This window comes from Protopterus annectens, chromosome 15.part0 (genome assembly GCF_019279795.1).
Source record: "Protopterus annectens isolate FY-2018-M chromosome 15.part0, PAN1.0, whole genome shotgun sequence".
NCBI lineage: Eukaryota > Metazoa > Chordata > Ceratodontiformes > Protopteridae > Protopterus > Protopterus annectens.
Window position 1 is genome coordinate 603,064,596 of NC_056749.1, and position 16,928 is coordinate 603,081,523.

General features: G+C 41.7%; 1 protein-coding gene across 5 annotated transcripts in view; it reads right to left on the minus strand.

Moving 5' to 3' along the window:
- The window catches only part of LOC122789947 (ras-related protein Rab-6A-like), a 423,726-nt gene that overhangs the window by 54,961 nt on the left and 351,837 nt on the right, over nucleotides 1-16,928 (minus strand). For all 5 annotated transcript variants that reach the window (XM_044057438.1, XM_044057437.1, XM_044057436.1 and 2 more), the window contains one exon: nucleotides 12,507-12,573. In XM_044057438.1, coding sequence (XP_043913373.1) covers nucleotides 12,507-12,573 — 67 coding nt within the window. Of the gene's footprint in view, nucleotides 1-12,506; nucleotides 12,574-16,928 lie in introns of those variants that run through there.

Here is a 16,928-nt window from a genome sequence, read left to right on the forward strand (position 1 = left end):
AGAAGCCTTGGAAACAGAAGGAGAGGGCCTAACCACCCTAGGAAGAGAGGGGAGTACAGAAACCTGAGAAGCCCCTTCAGCCTGACCTGCCTCCTGAGAGGCCACATCCTGCAATATTAAAGTCTCCCCCTGGGACTCCAGAGAAGCCTCCGGCGGAACCACCGATTCCACTGACACCTCTAAAGAACCGGCGTCCGGAACGGACGACTCTTCCTGCCTGGGTTTAGCTGCTTTGTCTTTGCGCTTCTTCGAAGAAGCGGGCGTTGGAGCATCCAACGGCATATTATAGTTACACCGCTTCCCGAAGACCAACCTGGCACAATCTAACCTTCGCTTAATAGTGCGCTTATTGAACCTAGCACAAAAGCGACACCCAACAACGTCGTGCTCAGGCCCCAAACAAGGGATACACAAAGTATGATAATCTCTATGCGGTATCTGTTTCCCACAAGAAATACAGTTATTCACTTTTTCTGACATCCGGTAAACCACTGAGGCAAGAAAAAACTAAAATATTCCCCAACGGGGTACTTAGCCAACTTTGACTCGGTCTGAAACTCCGAATTCGAAAAATTTCAGAACGCCGAACGGCACTTGCAACGCTGCTTCTGCATCGGACCATGCGGCAAAAAAGACTAAGGATATGACGTCGGTCATGCGCATTTGTACCCTGACGTCCTGATGTCAGTCTTAAGCGCCTTGACCGACGTCAGCCTAATACTTTGATATTCGGGCCGACCGAGGACAGCGGACTACCCAAGTGTAAGGACTGCAGCAATGTGAGATGAAGAACATCAAGGGGTGCTGCACAGTTGGAAAACTTGAGCTGCTACTTCTGGATTCAGGGACCACTCATGATGAGGATACTCCTGCTTAAACTGCCTGCCAAGATGTTGACCTTTCCTGGGATGTGTGTTGCAAATAAACCACAGAGAGGAGCTCGCCCACTACCACACCCTCATAGCTTCTTGACAAAGAGGATAAGACTGGGTTCTCCTCTGCTTTTTTTTAGGTACTAGACGACATACATATTGACCAAAATCAGACCCTTGGGGAGAATACACTGAAAGGCCTGCAACCCTAGCAGGACCACTCTCATCTCAAGACATTTGATGTGTATATTGGCCTTGAATGGAGACCATGTTTCCTGAAACATCTTACATTTGAAATGTGCGCCCCCCCCCAACACCCCAGAAGGGAAGCATCCACAGTGACAGTGGTCTGATGCTGGGAAGAAGAAAGATCATCCAGTGGCAATGAGGAGAGACTGCAATCACCATCTGTTCTGAGCTTGACAACTGTTTGTTACGGCAACTGAGAAATCCATACGGTGTGACCACTGACCTGCTAGTATCCATTGCAGAATCCTCATATGGTACGTCTCTAGGGGGTTCCAAGTGGATAGGAGGTTTTTTGTATACAAGCAAATGAGAATCTCCTGTTTGAACAGAGTTTAACTTGTGGATCGGAAGCTTTGCTGTCTGAGCAACTGTATTCAAATGGTAGTATACAAACTTACACTTGTATAGGCTCTAAATTGTACTTTTTGTATTTCTCAGTGATCCCCAAGTACAGGCACAAGTGGAAGAAGTCTTTAGCTTTACAAGAGATGCTCTCATGGAAACTGTAAGGAGTCAACTGTCCAAGTATGGGAAGACCTGGAACCCCTGCAATCAAAGTCAGGCTGCCATGCACTTGGTGAACACCTGGGGGGCTATGATGAAATCAAAGGGCAGCTCCCGGAGCTGATAATGATCACCCTCCCCAGCCGAAAGTGCAGAAATCTGCTGGACTGCCTCACAATCTTTATACGATGGTGGACACCCTTGAGCTCTATCAAGCACATCCAGTTATCCTTACTCAGCAGATGCACAATAGACTGCACTATGACAAATCCAAAACTTATTGTCTGATTGACTTAAAGATTCAGCTTGCTTAGATCCAAAATTGGTATGAGGTCCTTGTTCTTCAGCACCAAAAATAATCTGGAATAAACCCTGGGTCCTGACTAGTCTGGTGGGACCTCTTGGAAGACTTGACTGTCCAGTAGCTTTTGAATTTTGGCTGCTGCATCTCTTCTCTCACAGGGTAGAATGTCTGGGAGGAATTTTTTTGTGACTCTCTTGGAGCAAACAAAAACGGAACAGAATAGCCTCTTGATAAGAGTCTCAGCACTCACACATCTGAGGTGATGGCCTCCCAAGCTTTAGAGTGGAGAGCTAAGTGACCACTGACTACCTCTAGAAAAGCGCAGCCAGGCAACCTTTCAGTTTAACTATAAATGCCTCCCACAGAAAGCCCCATGATAGCCTTGGTTCTGTAGGCTACCTCTGCCATGTGGGCAAAGCCCATTCTGGCTGCCCCCACCACGACTGGTGCCTTCAACAGAAGCATCCTGAAAACAATGCTGCAACTTGTGGAATATGCCCCCCTGGTTCCCAGAAAAGGACTGTTGAGGGATGGCAAAGTGAAACTCAGATGGCAGGGTCGTTCCATCCTTCTCATTCCTAATGTATCCTTGACCTTTGGGCTAAAAAGAGAAGAAACAAATGGAGGACTAACAAAGGATGCCTTAAAGCAGTCCCCAAAGTTACATAACTAAAACCAAGATAGCCAAGGGTGGTGACATTTGAAATAAAACTGAAAGATGTGAGAATAAATGGATTTTATTTTTTAGGGCTCATACAGCTCCTGGTTTAAATGAAGTGTTTTCTTTAAAACCAGAGCTTACATATTTGCATAACTGTGCTAAATGAATTTGTTGAACTATTAGACATTAAGTGCTTGATTAATGCTTTATTATAAATACTGAATTGATTCAAAGCTGTACTGTGAAGCCTGAGGAAGCAGATTTAAAGTCTGTGAAAGTGCTGTTATTTGGTGTACTAGCTACCATTAAAGGAGTTTTATTATTCGTGGTTTTGGTGCAAGTTCTTCTTTTTGATACATAACTGCAACCACACATGCCAGCGCATAGCAATGCTGGTGCACACTGCCAGAGACATGCAACAGACTGCATTAGAGAGCAGATGCACAAACGTTGGTGACAAATTGGATAGTTAGCAACTGTGCCTTGGCAGTCTTCTGTATCTCTGAGGCCTGCCTTGTCTTCACTACCTTTGACACTTCCAACATAAGGTCTTGTTGAAGTTTTGTCAAATAAGCCAAGCATTTCAGAGCGAAAGTCGTTGAGATGCTAGCTTCCACTCCCAAGCCCTGGACTCCCTGTTCTGAGGATGGACTAAGGAACTCTCTTTTGAAATGTCGTTTTTTTTGTGTAAGCCACCACCATGATAGAATCAGCTGTGGGCCTCATACTTCAGTACGGCTGATCCTTAGGGACTGCTAAAATTTTATTGGGTTTCTTGGGGATTAGTTCCACATCTGGTTCTCTCTATGCCCGCCATGATACCAGATAGACAAGTGTATCTGAAGGGGAGAACCACCCAGACCATGGATGGGTCCACAGCAAAAGCTTCCAAAAACACTCACTCCTCTGGAGAGGGGACTTCTGTGGTCCTGCTCCCATGCTAGTGAGTTAACTCCATAAGATCACCCAAACAGTCATCACTGTGGGGGAACTTAGGGGTCTTTCTTCTTCCTTGAGGTTTGTATTCTCAGTAAGAGATCCCTCAATTGAATCTATATACTTCCTCTTGAGATAACTCTTCCTGTGGCTCTCCTGAAGAATCTGGAGGGGACGTGGAAGAGGTGGGGGGGTGCTGTGGATGCAGGGTGACCTGGAAGATCAGAGGTGTGGGCTGTCCTAGAGCCAACTGATGTGCATCTGTGGGTCTAGACAGATGGGGAAAGAATACTGTTCATTTTGGACCACTATGATTAAAAGAAAATCCTTTCCACAGTGTTGAATGCAGAAGTTCAGACTGGACTCCCACAGTCAGCTCCTTTAGGATCCAGTCAAGATGCCATCTCCACAGCTTACCCCACCTGCTCCATCTCTGAGATCAGAGCCAAACTGTTGTGTGTGTAGACACCCAGGGGAAGGGCAACTCCAAATCCGGGAAGGCTGAATCCTAATGTGGAGACACAGACGCAAACTCTCAGCTCTGAGGGGCCTCAAGGTCCAACACTGCCAGTGTCAAGAAGGCCAAAGAGGCTGTTGCTACAAATGGCCCAGCCATTAGAGCTGACCTCGGAGATGGCAAGAAGAGTGGATCCATGAGCCCTAGAGCCGACAGGCCTGGGAGAGGAAAACTGAAGGAAGGAGCCTCCTGCACTAGGGCCAAAGTGGCAGGAAGGAGCCGTAGCTGAATCTCGTTTTGCAAGGAAGACAACATCAGCTGCTCCAAATAAACAGAATGCAGACTCCTAACCAAGTGGTCAGACTGAGGCGATGAGGCCACTGAAGAAAGCTTAGATACCCTTCTTCTGGCTCTGTGATCAGATATGAAGTGCAGACGGGGAAGACTTGGGTGAAAATTCTCCTGGGGTAAGTAGATAGATGGGGGAATGTACCCTACCCAAACTAACCCCACCTTTAGCTAGGGGCTGGGGATACTCAGAAGAGGGGAGGTTTCTCCTGAAGGTGGCGTTGTAGGTGATCAGCTCCAGGAGATGAAACAGCAAGGGTTGCTGAAGATCAGTGGCTCTTTGGGTCAGGCTAATCCAAGGGACCAGCAGCCACTCCCCTGTACTTCTCCTGTACCTTCAGGTCCTCATCCTTTTCTTTTTTCTGACCTCTATTGCCTTTGTCAGGTTTCTTTATGGGTGAAGTGGAGGGAGAAAAAAGAAGTTGCTGTCGAAGGCAACAGGACCTTTAACACTAACTTTGCTCAATGCTCATTAAGTGCCTGATCCCCTAAGTCAGCACAAATATTGAACTCTAAGTCACAGTGTGACGTGTTGAGCCAGCAGATACACTGAGTATGTAGACTGTGGCCACAAGCCACATAATTTTGGAAATTTACTTCCTTCTTATCCATGCTAACAGCTGTATAAGAAATCAAAAATTAACCCAACTTACACAGCATGCAATGAACTAACAGTACGCCAAAATATATTCTACCTAGCTACCTATCTACTTAGCAGCCTACAAGTACAGTACAAAAGGGAAACATCAAACACTAACTACTACCTAAAAATCTATTATATATATATATTTGTTGTTTGTCTTTCGGCTTTTCCCGGTTAGGGGTCGCCACAGCGGAACTCCGGTCCGCTAATGATTGGCGGTAGATTTTCATGAACGCCGAGGTGCCAGCTCGATGTTCAACCTTCAACGAAGGCACGCCCATTTACGCATGTCTTTCGAACGCCAACCCAACTGCGGGGAGGACATGCAGACTCCACACAGAAGGCACTCCCTGCACTCCAGCTGAGAATCGAATGGGAGAACCTCTTGCTTTGAGGCAACAACACTACCGCTGCACCACCACGGATGTAATATATATATATATATATATATATATATATATATATATATATATATATACACACATACATATGCATATATATATATATATATATATATATATATATATACATACACATATACACACACACACACGCATGCATATATATTTATATATATATATATATATATATATATATATATATATATATATATATATATATATATATATATATATACACACACATGTGTGTGCGTGTCTGTCTGTGTCTATATAGCTATGGATATAGATATTTCTATATCTGCAGGGTAACTTGTGATGATGAGCCAAGCTGCTTGTTGTGAATGGAGGCAAATGGGTCTATCTGAGAAACAACCCATTTCTGGACTATGTGTTGGAACTGTCCCTGTTCAACATTCATTTGTGAGCCTTCCCTGGATCTGCTTAGGAAATCTACGTAGACATTATCCTGGGAGGGAATATAACCTGCTTGTAGGGACATGTTTGCCTTTATGGATTGTTACCAAGTGCATAGCTGATAAGATTTGGTCCCCCCCCACCCCCTGCTTGCTCCCAAGATAGGACTGAGGCATCTGTGTACAGGACTTGTGAAGGAACTAAAAACTTGAAAGGAAAGCTTAGGCTGAGCTTTACCCAGGATATCCACACCACTAGCATTCTTTCTTCAGAAAGGGGAGACGTGGGACTGGAGTATTCAGAGGGTGACAATGCTGAGACTAGATACATTTTAGGTACCACTGGATCCTTCTCACATGTAGACACTTCGGAGACTTCCATAGGAAACCAGTGCAAACTTTCAGTTGGAGTTGCACAGTACGGAAAGGAACAGGAAACTGTGGAAACTCTGACGCAGTCAATGTTGTGGGGGTGATAGGCAAGTCAGTTCCCATATGAAAAGAGCAACAGTTGACAAAGCATGAAACTGAAGAGAATGTGGCACAGGAAGATACTCTGGAACTTTCTATAGAATGCCTGCAGGAAATGGAGAACAAAGAATGTACCCTCAGTTTAGATGAAAATGATCTAAGAGAAGAGTTGCTCGATTTAATACAGATGGACAAGACATATTAAGATCAATGAAAGAAATGGACTACAGAAAGTCCAATGAAACCCAAGAAACTAGAAGTCTGACAAAACAAATGAACACAGAAATTAGTACTGTCCATAGAGATTCATGCGATGTAACACAAGTAAATAGGATATATTACTATGCAGCTAAATTAATACCAGATATAGTTTTACCACAAAAACACAGGGTAGGAAAGGATGGTGAGAAATTGAACGCCATCATGGAAGTATCAAATAGAGAAAACTAAATGCAATTAAGACAAGTGTTACTGTTAGAAGAGTATAGAAGAGGGAACAGACTAACAAAAAAGATAGATGTGATAAAAGCAATGCACAATATCAGAACAGATCAGGATCTATTGTGCACTACTGCAAATAATAAACTAAAAATATTAGCACAGGCAGAAAAATGTATTAAGATATGCAGATAAATATAAAGGAAAAGTACAAAATAAGCAGTTTATTGATGACTCAAAACAATTTTACAGAGAATTGGGAAATAAGGCAAAATGAACTGAATCACCATCAAAAAAAGAAGAAACTGATACATTTTGGTGAAATACCTATGAAGATACAGTGCAGCATCTTCTTCTTTCGGCTTTTTCGTGGTTAGGGGTCACCACAGCAGATCATCTGTCCGCTCATGATTAGCAGTGGAGTTTTACGGTGTCGAGTTGCCAGCCCGGTGCCCAACCTTTCCACAGAAGGCACACACACGCATACACACACCTAGGGCCAGTTTAGAGTGTCCAATCAACCTACTGCATGTCTTTGGGATGTGGGAGGAAACCGGAGCACCAGGAGGAAATCCCAGAGACCACAGGGAGGACATGCAGACTCCGCACAGAACGCACCCCAGCCAAGAGTCGAACCAGAGAACCTCTTGCTGTGAGGCGGCAACGCTAACCACTGCACCACTGCGGCCGCCCTAAGATCCAGTGCAGCATAAAGATACTAAATGGATAGAAAAAGTAAAATAGAATAAGAAGTTCAAATGCACAGGATATAAAATGGGATGAAGTAACTGTTAGATTGAGATAGAGTTAAGAAAAGCTCCTAAATGGAAACCCCAGGCCCAGATGCAGTACCCAACTTCTGGCTAAAAGTATTAACATCTTCATATGAAGACTTAGTCATATGTAAGAAATATTTACATGCACACCTCGAACAGACACCAGCCTGGTTAACAAGAAAAATAATAATCCTATTTAAGAGCGAACCTGCAAGCTATCCTAAAAAGTGACAACAAAAACTCCACCCAATACCAAACAAGAACAAAAAACAGAAGAAGGTACTGGATCCAATGACACACTGAAGGCAAAATGGAAATGGGCACAGGAACCACAAAATTAGCACACACATTTTATTTCAACGCTTTCATCCACAAACTTTTTCATGAACAAATGCGAATAAAACTTAAGTAATATTTTAAGGAGACTTAAATTAATACTGAAAACAGCACTGACATCTAGGAACAAAGTCCAAGCTATAAACCAATTTGCTCTTCCTGTCCTAACTTACAGTTTTGGAGTGACTGACTGGCCCCCAAAGGGGTTGGACAGGAAAACTAGATAGATGCTTCATGCTCATCAAATGATTTATAAAAATCAGTGCATACCAAGACTATATATTCCCCATTCTGAAGGAAGTATGGGTATCCTCAAAACCGATATGTACAGATCTGCAATCATGGGACTGCATACATATTTGATGAACTCACAAGTGTTGAAACATGAGAATAAGTCTAAGATGACTTCCCTGCTTAGTTTAGCAGAAGCACCTTGGCATCAAGCAGGAAATGAAATCAAACCAGAAGTAGATAAAAATCAGGCAGCAACTGAATGTGCCAAAAAAACTAAAGAAAGAATATAAGGTGAGGGATCAGATGACAAGTCAAGGAATGTGGAAAATGCATAAATATATTTACAAGTATAGAAAATTCTTGGAACAACCTCATGTCGATCAGGATCAAATGGAGGAAAGGTTAAGAAGGGGTGAATTTAAACCAAAAGATGAAAGGTTAATACTGGCGGCCAAAGATAGTGGACTACGTACAAGATGGTTTACAAAATCCACACTGAACATGTGAGAGAGAGACCAATGTAGGTTTTGTAAAACAACTGGAAACAGTCACACATCTTGTTGCTGGGTGGCAGCAGGACTGTATACTGAAAGGCATAATAATGTGTCAAGACTGTTGCACTGAGGATTGTGCAAACATTATAATACCGAAGTAGCTGAAAAACACTGGAAACATGAGCCACAAGGCACTATAGAAAAAGTTAAAGTTTATATCACATGGTAACACCCATTATCAACAGTTCAAAAAATAGATGTGAGAAAAGCAGATATAGTAGTCCATAAAAGCCAAAAGTAGAATTGACCACTGAAAATGCTACACCCAGCTACTAAAGTGTCTTACATACAAAAAGACACAAATTGCTGTGAAGGGCACTTCTGACTAATATCAAAGACAAACAATATTAATTTCATGAACTTTAATCATACTTTGACTTAGGAATGGAGTCCATTCCCGCCGTGGTATTAGAAACTCAAAAGACTTGGAGAAATTAAAAAGTAGCCTTGCAAAGGAAACATGGGTATGGACACTACCATGAACCCCAGGACCCTGAGAATTTCCCTAGGTGCAGAAGGGACTGAAATTAGTAGGAAAGAGCCTAGACCTTCTCTTGTGACAGGAAGACTAAAATGAGGCATGTGTTTAGCCTGCAGTCCGGAAAGACCAGGTCTTGTAGGGTTCAATGTGGACTTAGTTGTGAAACCCAGACTCTGTAGGAGGGAGATAGTGTAACTAAGATGCTGTAACAGAATCTCCTGAGGGGATGCATGTATTAACAGGTCATCAAGATGGGAATATCTGAATTCCACAAGTTCTGCACAAGCAATAGCCAATGCTAGGCATTTTGTCAAGTCCCTGGGGACTACAGATAACCGAAAGGGTAGAACTGAAAGTGCTAAAAATAAGCTGAAAACATTAAATTCCTGTAAGAATGATGAATGAGGATGTGGAGATAAGCATCCTTCAAGCAGATACCAATAAGGCCTGAGGAAAAATGTACGGGAAGAGAGAGTCTGCACAGACAGCATTTTGAAAGAGGGTGCCATCATAAAAATGTTGATACGGGCAAATCTAGAATGGGTCTCCATTCTCCTCCTTTTCTGGGCACCACAAAACAATCTGTAATAAAACCATTTTGCTGCATAGTGTGGGAGTACAGGTTCTCTGGAACCTTGTTTGTGGACAGCCTGCAGAATAGGAGAAAATGTTTGCCTGTTTGAGATGGTGTGGTGGCATACCAGTGAATGGTGAAATCCAATTTCAAGTCATTCTTAAAAGCAATAATCTTAAAAGCACAGATTCTGTAACCTTGTTGGATAACGGAAAGGACTCGTTTGTCTGAAGTTGAGCTGCCAAGCAGAAAGAGATGAGGTCAGTCTTTTTGAAAGAAAGATATAGACCAAGGTGGAAAGAAGACAAGAACTAGTCAAGCTGATTTGTGTGGAAAACGAGACTTCCCAGAGTTAGGACCTCTGGCTGGTTTGTCCTGAAATCTCTTTGCCCTTCTGTGCAGACCTAGGGTATCCGTGAAAAAAAGGAAATGGGCTTAGCCATGCAGTTGTTGATACCTTGGAACAGAAGTATGGAAGATTTGTTTGAAATCTTGCTTTGTTCTACTATGTTCCTGCAAGGATTTAGCTGCCTCAGAGCCAAATAAGAGATCCCTATAAGAGAAGAATCCAAGAGTTTAGCTTTAATATTCTCAGGCAGAGACTAGAACTGAAGCCATGCATATCTTCCAATGACAGATCCAATAGCAGCTGCTCTGGAAGAAGGTTCCACTGCATCTTAACTGCACTTAATATTATGCCTTGCTACCTGAGCAGTTTGATCTGTCATGGAAATAGCCTGCTTTTTAATATCAGACACTTTCAGAGATGACAGGGTTTTCAAATCAGTCAAAATAGGCAACAAATATTTGGTCATTTCAGTATGGTAATTCACAGCCTTGAAGACCAAGGTAGAAGAGCTATACACCTTCTTTCCATATCTGTCCACTGCCCTACTATATTTGTCTGACAGTAGGGCATTAGCAGTAGGTAAAAGGTTAGATGGCTTGTGGGAATATAAAAAGTGGAGAGATCTGCTAAAGTGTTTTATATAAGAATTCTATATAAATAAAATCAAGTACTTTATAGAATGCAACGTCTCAGGTGCAGGAGGCCGAGAATCAGGTACAGTAGATGTGAATGCATAAGTGTCCAGAAAAGCCTCCAAAACTGGAGGAACACAGGGATGTCAATCTCTTGTAAACTGTAATATTTTTCTGTACATCAGATATTTGTCTGGATTCCCTCCCAAAATGCTGTATCAGTGAATGTTTATCTGAATCAGAATCTGCTTCACCCCCCTCAGATAATTTATTGCATCTCTTCTGAGGGGAAGAAGGAGCAGGTGCAGAGGACAGAAAGGAAGGTGGATTGATTAAAATGGACAGACAATTCCATACTTTTTTTCCTTGGGATGTCTGAGGAAGAGAAACTTTTTTTTGCTTTCTGTATGTTCTGAGTGACACCTACTTTAACAAAATGTGGTGGATCCATTCTTTGGTGTACTTTGATTGAATACCCAAGAATTTCTTCCTGAATCAATATTTGATGGATACCCTCTGGTCCTTCTAAAATAAGCCTAGGTTCTCCTTTCTCCACCATATCAGTAAGGTTAGTCATACCAGAAGTCAGAAAGCCAGATTCCAAACCAGTCTCCAGCTGGGTTGCGGTAGTGGGAACCTAAGAAAAGGTTGAACATACCTTGTGTTCTTGCGAAGCCTCAATGGGTACATGAGACTCTGACAAAGAAGATGATGGTTCAGGCCTAGCCCATTTGAATTTCATTTTTGGAATAAGTGGGACATCGTATGCCAAAGGTTCAGCCATTTTAGATTAGACAAGGTAGTTTAAGCTCTAGGTCTCTGGACAGGTAACTAAGAGAGGAAAGAGGAGTAAGTAGGGTTTTTGGTACACACAACTGACACATTTTGCAATTTTTACAGTAGTGTTTCAGACCACGGAAATAAAAAAAAACAAACAATGGGAGAGGAGATCCTTATAATGAATCTGTCAACACGATCACACTTCCCTGTATTAGTGGACATCAACCATATTAAACCACAAAAATACAAAGAAAATAAGGAAGGTTCCTCAAAAGGCACTTCTCCAAACAAGTGAGGGCAAGAAAGACACCAACGACCATGTGTAGAAAAGACTGATGGTTGAGAGACTTGCATTAAGATTGGCAGGGAGACAGTCTGAGGATCTCATGGTCATTTGGCTTTGGTACACTGGTTGGATGTCCAGGTTATTTGGCAAGGTAACCTACCAGCCTGGAATACTGAAATAGTGATCTAAGAAAGTACCTTACTGCTTCTCATAGGCCATTTTCAGGTTCAGGCCAGGAGAAAACAAAATAACCAAGGTAACATGAAATAACAACATGGCTGAATCACAGTCGCAAGATAAAACAAGTTCAAAGTACAGATAAAATCTGAACATATACATTTAACCCATAGAATTTACTTAGCTGTCAGATGTATCATTAAATGCAAACAATGATAATGAAATATATACACTATGCAAAACTCGTATAAAGGGGAAAAGAGGAGAATGCAGTAAAGGAACAGGGGATGTAAGAGATAAACGTGTTTCGGTTGCTGAGCCAAAAAACAGAAGCACTGCAGTGATTGAGTGGCAGTGCATAAAAAGCCTTATTATCAAATTACAAGTGTACACTTGTAAACTCCAGCCTATCCATTGTTAAAAAGTGAAGACGAGGAGGCATCATAAAGAAAAGTGCATTTTATAACAAAAAGTTCATGGCCATTAAAATGCATTCCTTGAAGGACTACTATAGCAAGGCTGTAAGGTGTTGCATTATTATGTCTGCTACTATTTTTTCATACTAACTTGCCATTTCTCCTTTAAATCACCAACACAATGTAAACATTTTTAATGTCACCCAAAGGATACTGTCTTCTTTGCTTTTCTCAGGTGTTGTGTCCATTCCTGGTAAAGCAGCAGCAACACGACGAAACAGCTGGGGAAAAAAAACAAATTAGATATACATCATGATGAAGACATTCATATTCTAAGACTGACATTTTAGTCATAAGTACATATTGAATTCCAGCAATACATCTGTGTTAACAACCTTCTCTCAGGCTACACAACCGGAAATGACTTGCAGAACTCTGACCTATAAGGGTTGATATTCCCCTCCCCTTAAGTAAAGAAACATGACAGATGATTTGCCCACACAGTGGCATTAATCCAGTCATTTCCAAGAAGGTCATGGAGCTCAGTATCAACCACAAAGTCTCCTCTGGGGCTCATGCACCGTCGGAGTGACATTAGAGGAGCTGCAAACAGACCACACCCTCGGAAGATTTACCCTTCGTGAGGCCTAAAACCTGATAAATGTACTTGCACTTCACTGTAGGGAACTGTTCCAGTCTGCATGTCACACTGTAGGGCGCTGTTCCACAGTCTGCATGTCACACTGTACGGCATTACTCTACAGTATGCATGTCAGACAGCTTCACATGAAATGCCACTGCCCCACCACTGTGTTATAATCAAAAAGTAAAACACTACTGGCCAGCTGTACAGTCTCACTGCTCCTCTTGCCCTAGATAATTTTGCCTCTCAACTGTTTTCTGCTTCTACATGAGAGACAAAGAGGTTACAGAAAATTTTGGTCTCTTAATCAACATAACTATACTTCTATGGACTAATTTCTCCAACTGCTTAGGTTTTTGCATACCTTGATGGGAATGGACGCCATTCCTAAGTCAGGGCAAAATTAAACATCATGAAATCAGAAGTTTTGCTCCACTACAACATTTGATACAATTGCTCTTCTCAGTACACACAGTGTACCCATAATGTGCCCAGAACAGCCTTTGTGCAGTTCATAGGGGGTTTATTTATCTGTAACGGATATGTTTGAAGATTCTTTTTTATTAGTCTAGTTACTCCTACTACAACTAGAACTATATGTGTATCCTTATTTGGCATTGCCCTAGTTTCTGTTTGCAAGTCCTGATATTTTACAAATTGATGTCTTTCAGTTTGTAAGACACTGTAGTCATTCGGTGTAGCAATTTCAATAACCATAGTTACAGTGTGACATCCCTAACTTTGCACGATATTGGGTTCACACACAATACAAATGTTCTAAAGGTTAAGTTCCCTTACTGTGCATGACTCTGGCGCTCACACACCATTTCAAACTGTGAAAACGTTTAATAATGCATACTATGGATTCTGCTGATTCACACCCAATATCACAATCCTGGAAGAACATGACCTCCAATGGAGTGCCACTTCAGTATTTTAAGACAGTCTTGCAGGAAGGACCATTCTCTCTCACGCTTTGGATCTTAAAAAAGTCACATTTCACTGATTCTCAATCAAATTAAATGCTCATTAAAAAACAAATCTGCAGTGGGGCACACCCTGGCAACAGCCACATGGGCGATTTCACCCTCAATTATGTTAAATGCACACAACAGTGAAGAAAAGGGAAAGTATGAGCTGCACAGAACAGTGTTCTCAACAGTGAGACTGCCAAGAAAAATACTGTTATCAGCTTTTGAGACAGTTCAATAAAGGAAATATGGTCAGAAGACAGTCACCAAAACACAACCTGGCCAAGTGCACAACGTCACTGTCGGTCTTACTCCTCAGTTCATAGTTCCCCATCTCTCAATTACATCAAATATAAGGGATAAAGCTGAAAACAGATGGGGGAGAAAGGCTCAAAACAAAAGACACTTGATAACAACGTTCGTCACTAAGTTGACAGAAAAACATCGTACATAAACATGCACTTTTCACAAACTAAAAATTCTGTAAAATTATTTTTGAAATCACGGATTACAATCTTTTTTTTTTTTTTTCAAAAATGCATTATGAGAAACAGGAAAAAATGAAGGCAATTTCAGGAAGCAAAGAAATATGGGTTCAACAGCAGATCTCAACTAATGGCCTAAAACTTCTCTATGAACAAAACTGATACAAGTGAAAGATGCATACAGCCTATACAACCCTGGCCTCTCATACATACAATGTTCCACTGTTAGAGATGTCTAGTCTTTAGCCAACCTGGGGTCATGTGCTGTGTCACTGTTTCACCATCTATTGTGAAATCTACACTACCTCATGACAATGGTCTGTTTCATGCCCAATCTGATCTTTCACTCAGTGCCATTTTCTCACACCAGCTATAAAATGCATGGCCCTAACATGATCTCACATTCTAACTAGGCTGCAAATCCAACATAACCCCAGACCTCATACTGTGCCAATACCACCCCCCCAACCCAACACAAGGTCCACAGGCCTTCAAAACTAGGCTACTTGCCAGAACAGGACTTCGGATCAACTCTCAATTTCAAGGGATCCCTCAGGAGGCCTGAAGCCACTACTACAATCAGCAGAGTCTGCATGCTTTTTCTTTTCTGGATGGCAAATATAGTCAGAAGCCATACTTGGTATATACAGCATTTCAACTAGGCTGGGTGGGAGGTAAAAAAATAGCCGAAAAGGCTTAGTATTTCTTAAAAAGGAAATCAGAAAGGTAAGGAAAGTCAATAGGAAACAAAGATAAATGGAGAAATATTAGAAAAGAAAAGGAGGAGTAAAAGGGATTAGGTCAACCAAACATGGATAGTGTAAACTTCCACTGCTATACATTCTACATTACAATCTACTTAACGGAAGGCCATCTCTCAGATATTAAATAGGAGATTACTAGGTTAATAGCTTAAGAGCTCTTACAAGCTTAGCCATTATTACTGAATTTTACCAGATTTTTGATTCCTAAGGGCTAGAAGATGGCTTAGGTTTGTGCCCATGCCTCTGAGTATTTTACAAACTGCCCCTTGCCCATAAGGGGCAAGGTTGCCACCCCAGGATTGAATTTACGATACTCCATCCATTAATTCAAACTGCATCTGAAGAAGGTCAGGGAAGGGCTCTGCTTTACATGAATAGGAAGCCTGTTCCAGAGAAAGGGAAATCTCTGAGACACATATCTGTCTGTTCAGCATATTTTGCTTGTGTCACAGACCAGGTTTAGATCTCTATATTGGGTAACCCTCACGTAGTATTGTCATGTAAATGTGTAACAGTTACATCATGGCTGGATTAGTGATTGCCTTGTCGATTAGTCATAGATCACTCCTTAACAGTTGGTAGGAGACAGAGTTAAGGGAATAGGGGTTTTCTTCTATCTGCACAGGACATGTTATTTACACCTTGTATTTTTTTTTTTTTTGTAAGGAACCTCAGAGGCCACTCCAGCTGTTGCAAGTTCCTGGTCAAGCACATGCCAACAGCTGCATTGAACTCTATTATTGCTCTGATGAGGGATGAGTACAGCGGGACTATAACTTCCTTGAATATGGATGCCATGCCTTTATTTATAAAGTACAGCTGTGTACTCTTACCATAAATGTAGATGTTCGAGTGTATTCACTGTTGCAGTCATTACATTTGGGTAATCTGCTGACAGGTTGCCCTCAGTCAGCCTGAATTCCAAAGTCTTGGGTCCTGTGTCGGTTGCTGTCTTCTCTTTCATGACGTTAGGTCATCAGGGGGTATAAAACATGCAGCCGACGCCATTTTCTTTAGTTTTTCTTGACCCCGATGTCAGGTGCACCCAAAAAGGTAGCAAATTTTTATATTTTATATATATATATATATATATATATATATATATATATATATATATGTATATACATGCATCAATATAAACTTTACCTTCATCTACAAGCAAATACACCACATAGGTTGTAGAAGATAGAGAAGGAAAGATAAAATTCAGAATGACAGGGTGATGGTGGGGGGTAAACCTGGACTGCAACAGTGAATACACTCGAACAACTACATTTATGGTAAGTGTACACAACTGTACTATGTTCTTCGTGTTTCACTGTTGGTCATTACATTTGGATAGAATCCCAAAGCTAGGGTTGGGAGGCTGGAGCTAAACAGCATTAGGTGCGGCTATAAGGCCCTGCAGCACTGCAGTGGCAAAGCCTGCCCTGGACTTAGAGTAGAGAGGCAAATGATAATGCTTTGTAAAGGTGTGAACCGAACTCCAACTAGCAGCCTCTAGAATGTCTTTGGTTGGTACTCCTCTGAGAAAGGCTGCTGAAGTAGCTGCAGCTCTGGTGGAATGAGACCTAATGCCCTTGGGCACAGGTTTACCATTTTATTTTTTTTATTTTTATATTACATTTGTTGACCGTGCTAGTCCAGCTGGATATATGTCCATTTTCAGTGGAGGCCTAGGGAGAAAAGCTCCAAGACAGATATAAACAGCCAATAAGGCATTGTTACATAAGAATAATAAGTAGATATAGAAGATATTATATACCTTTAACA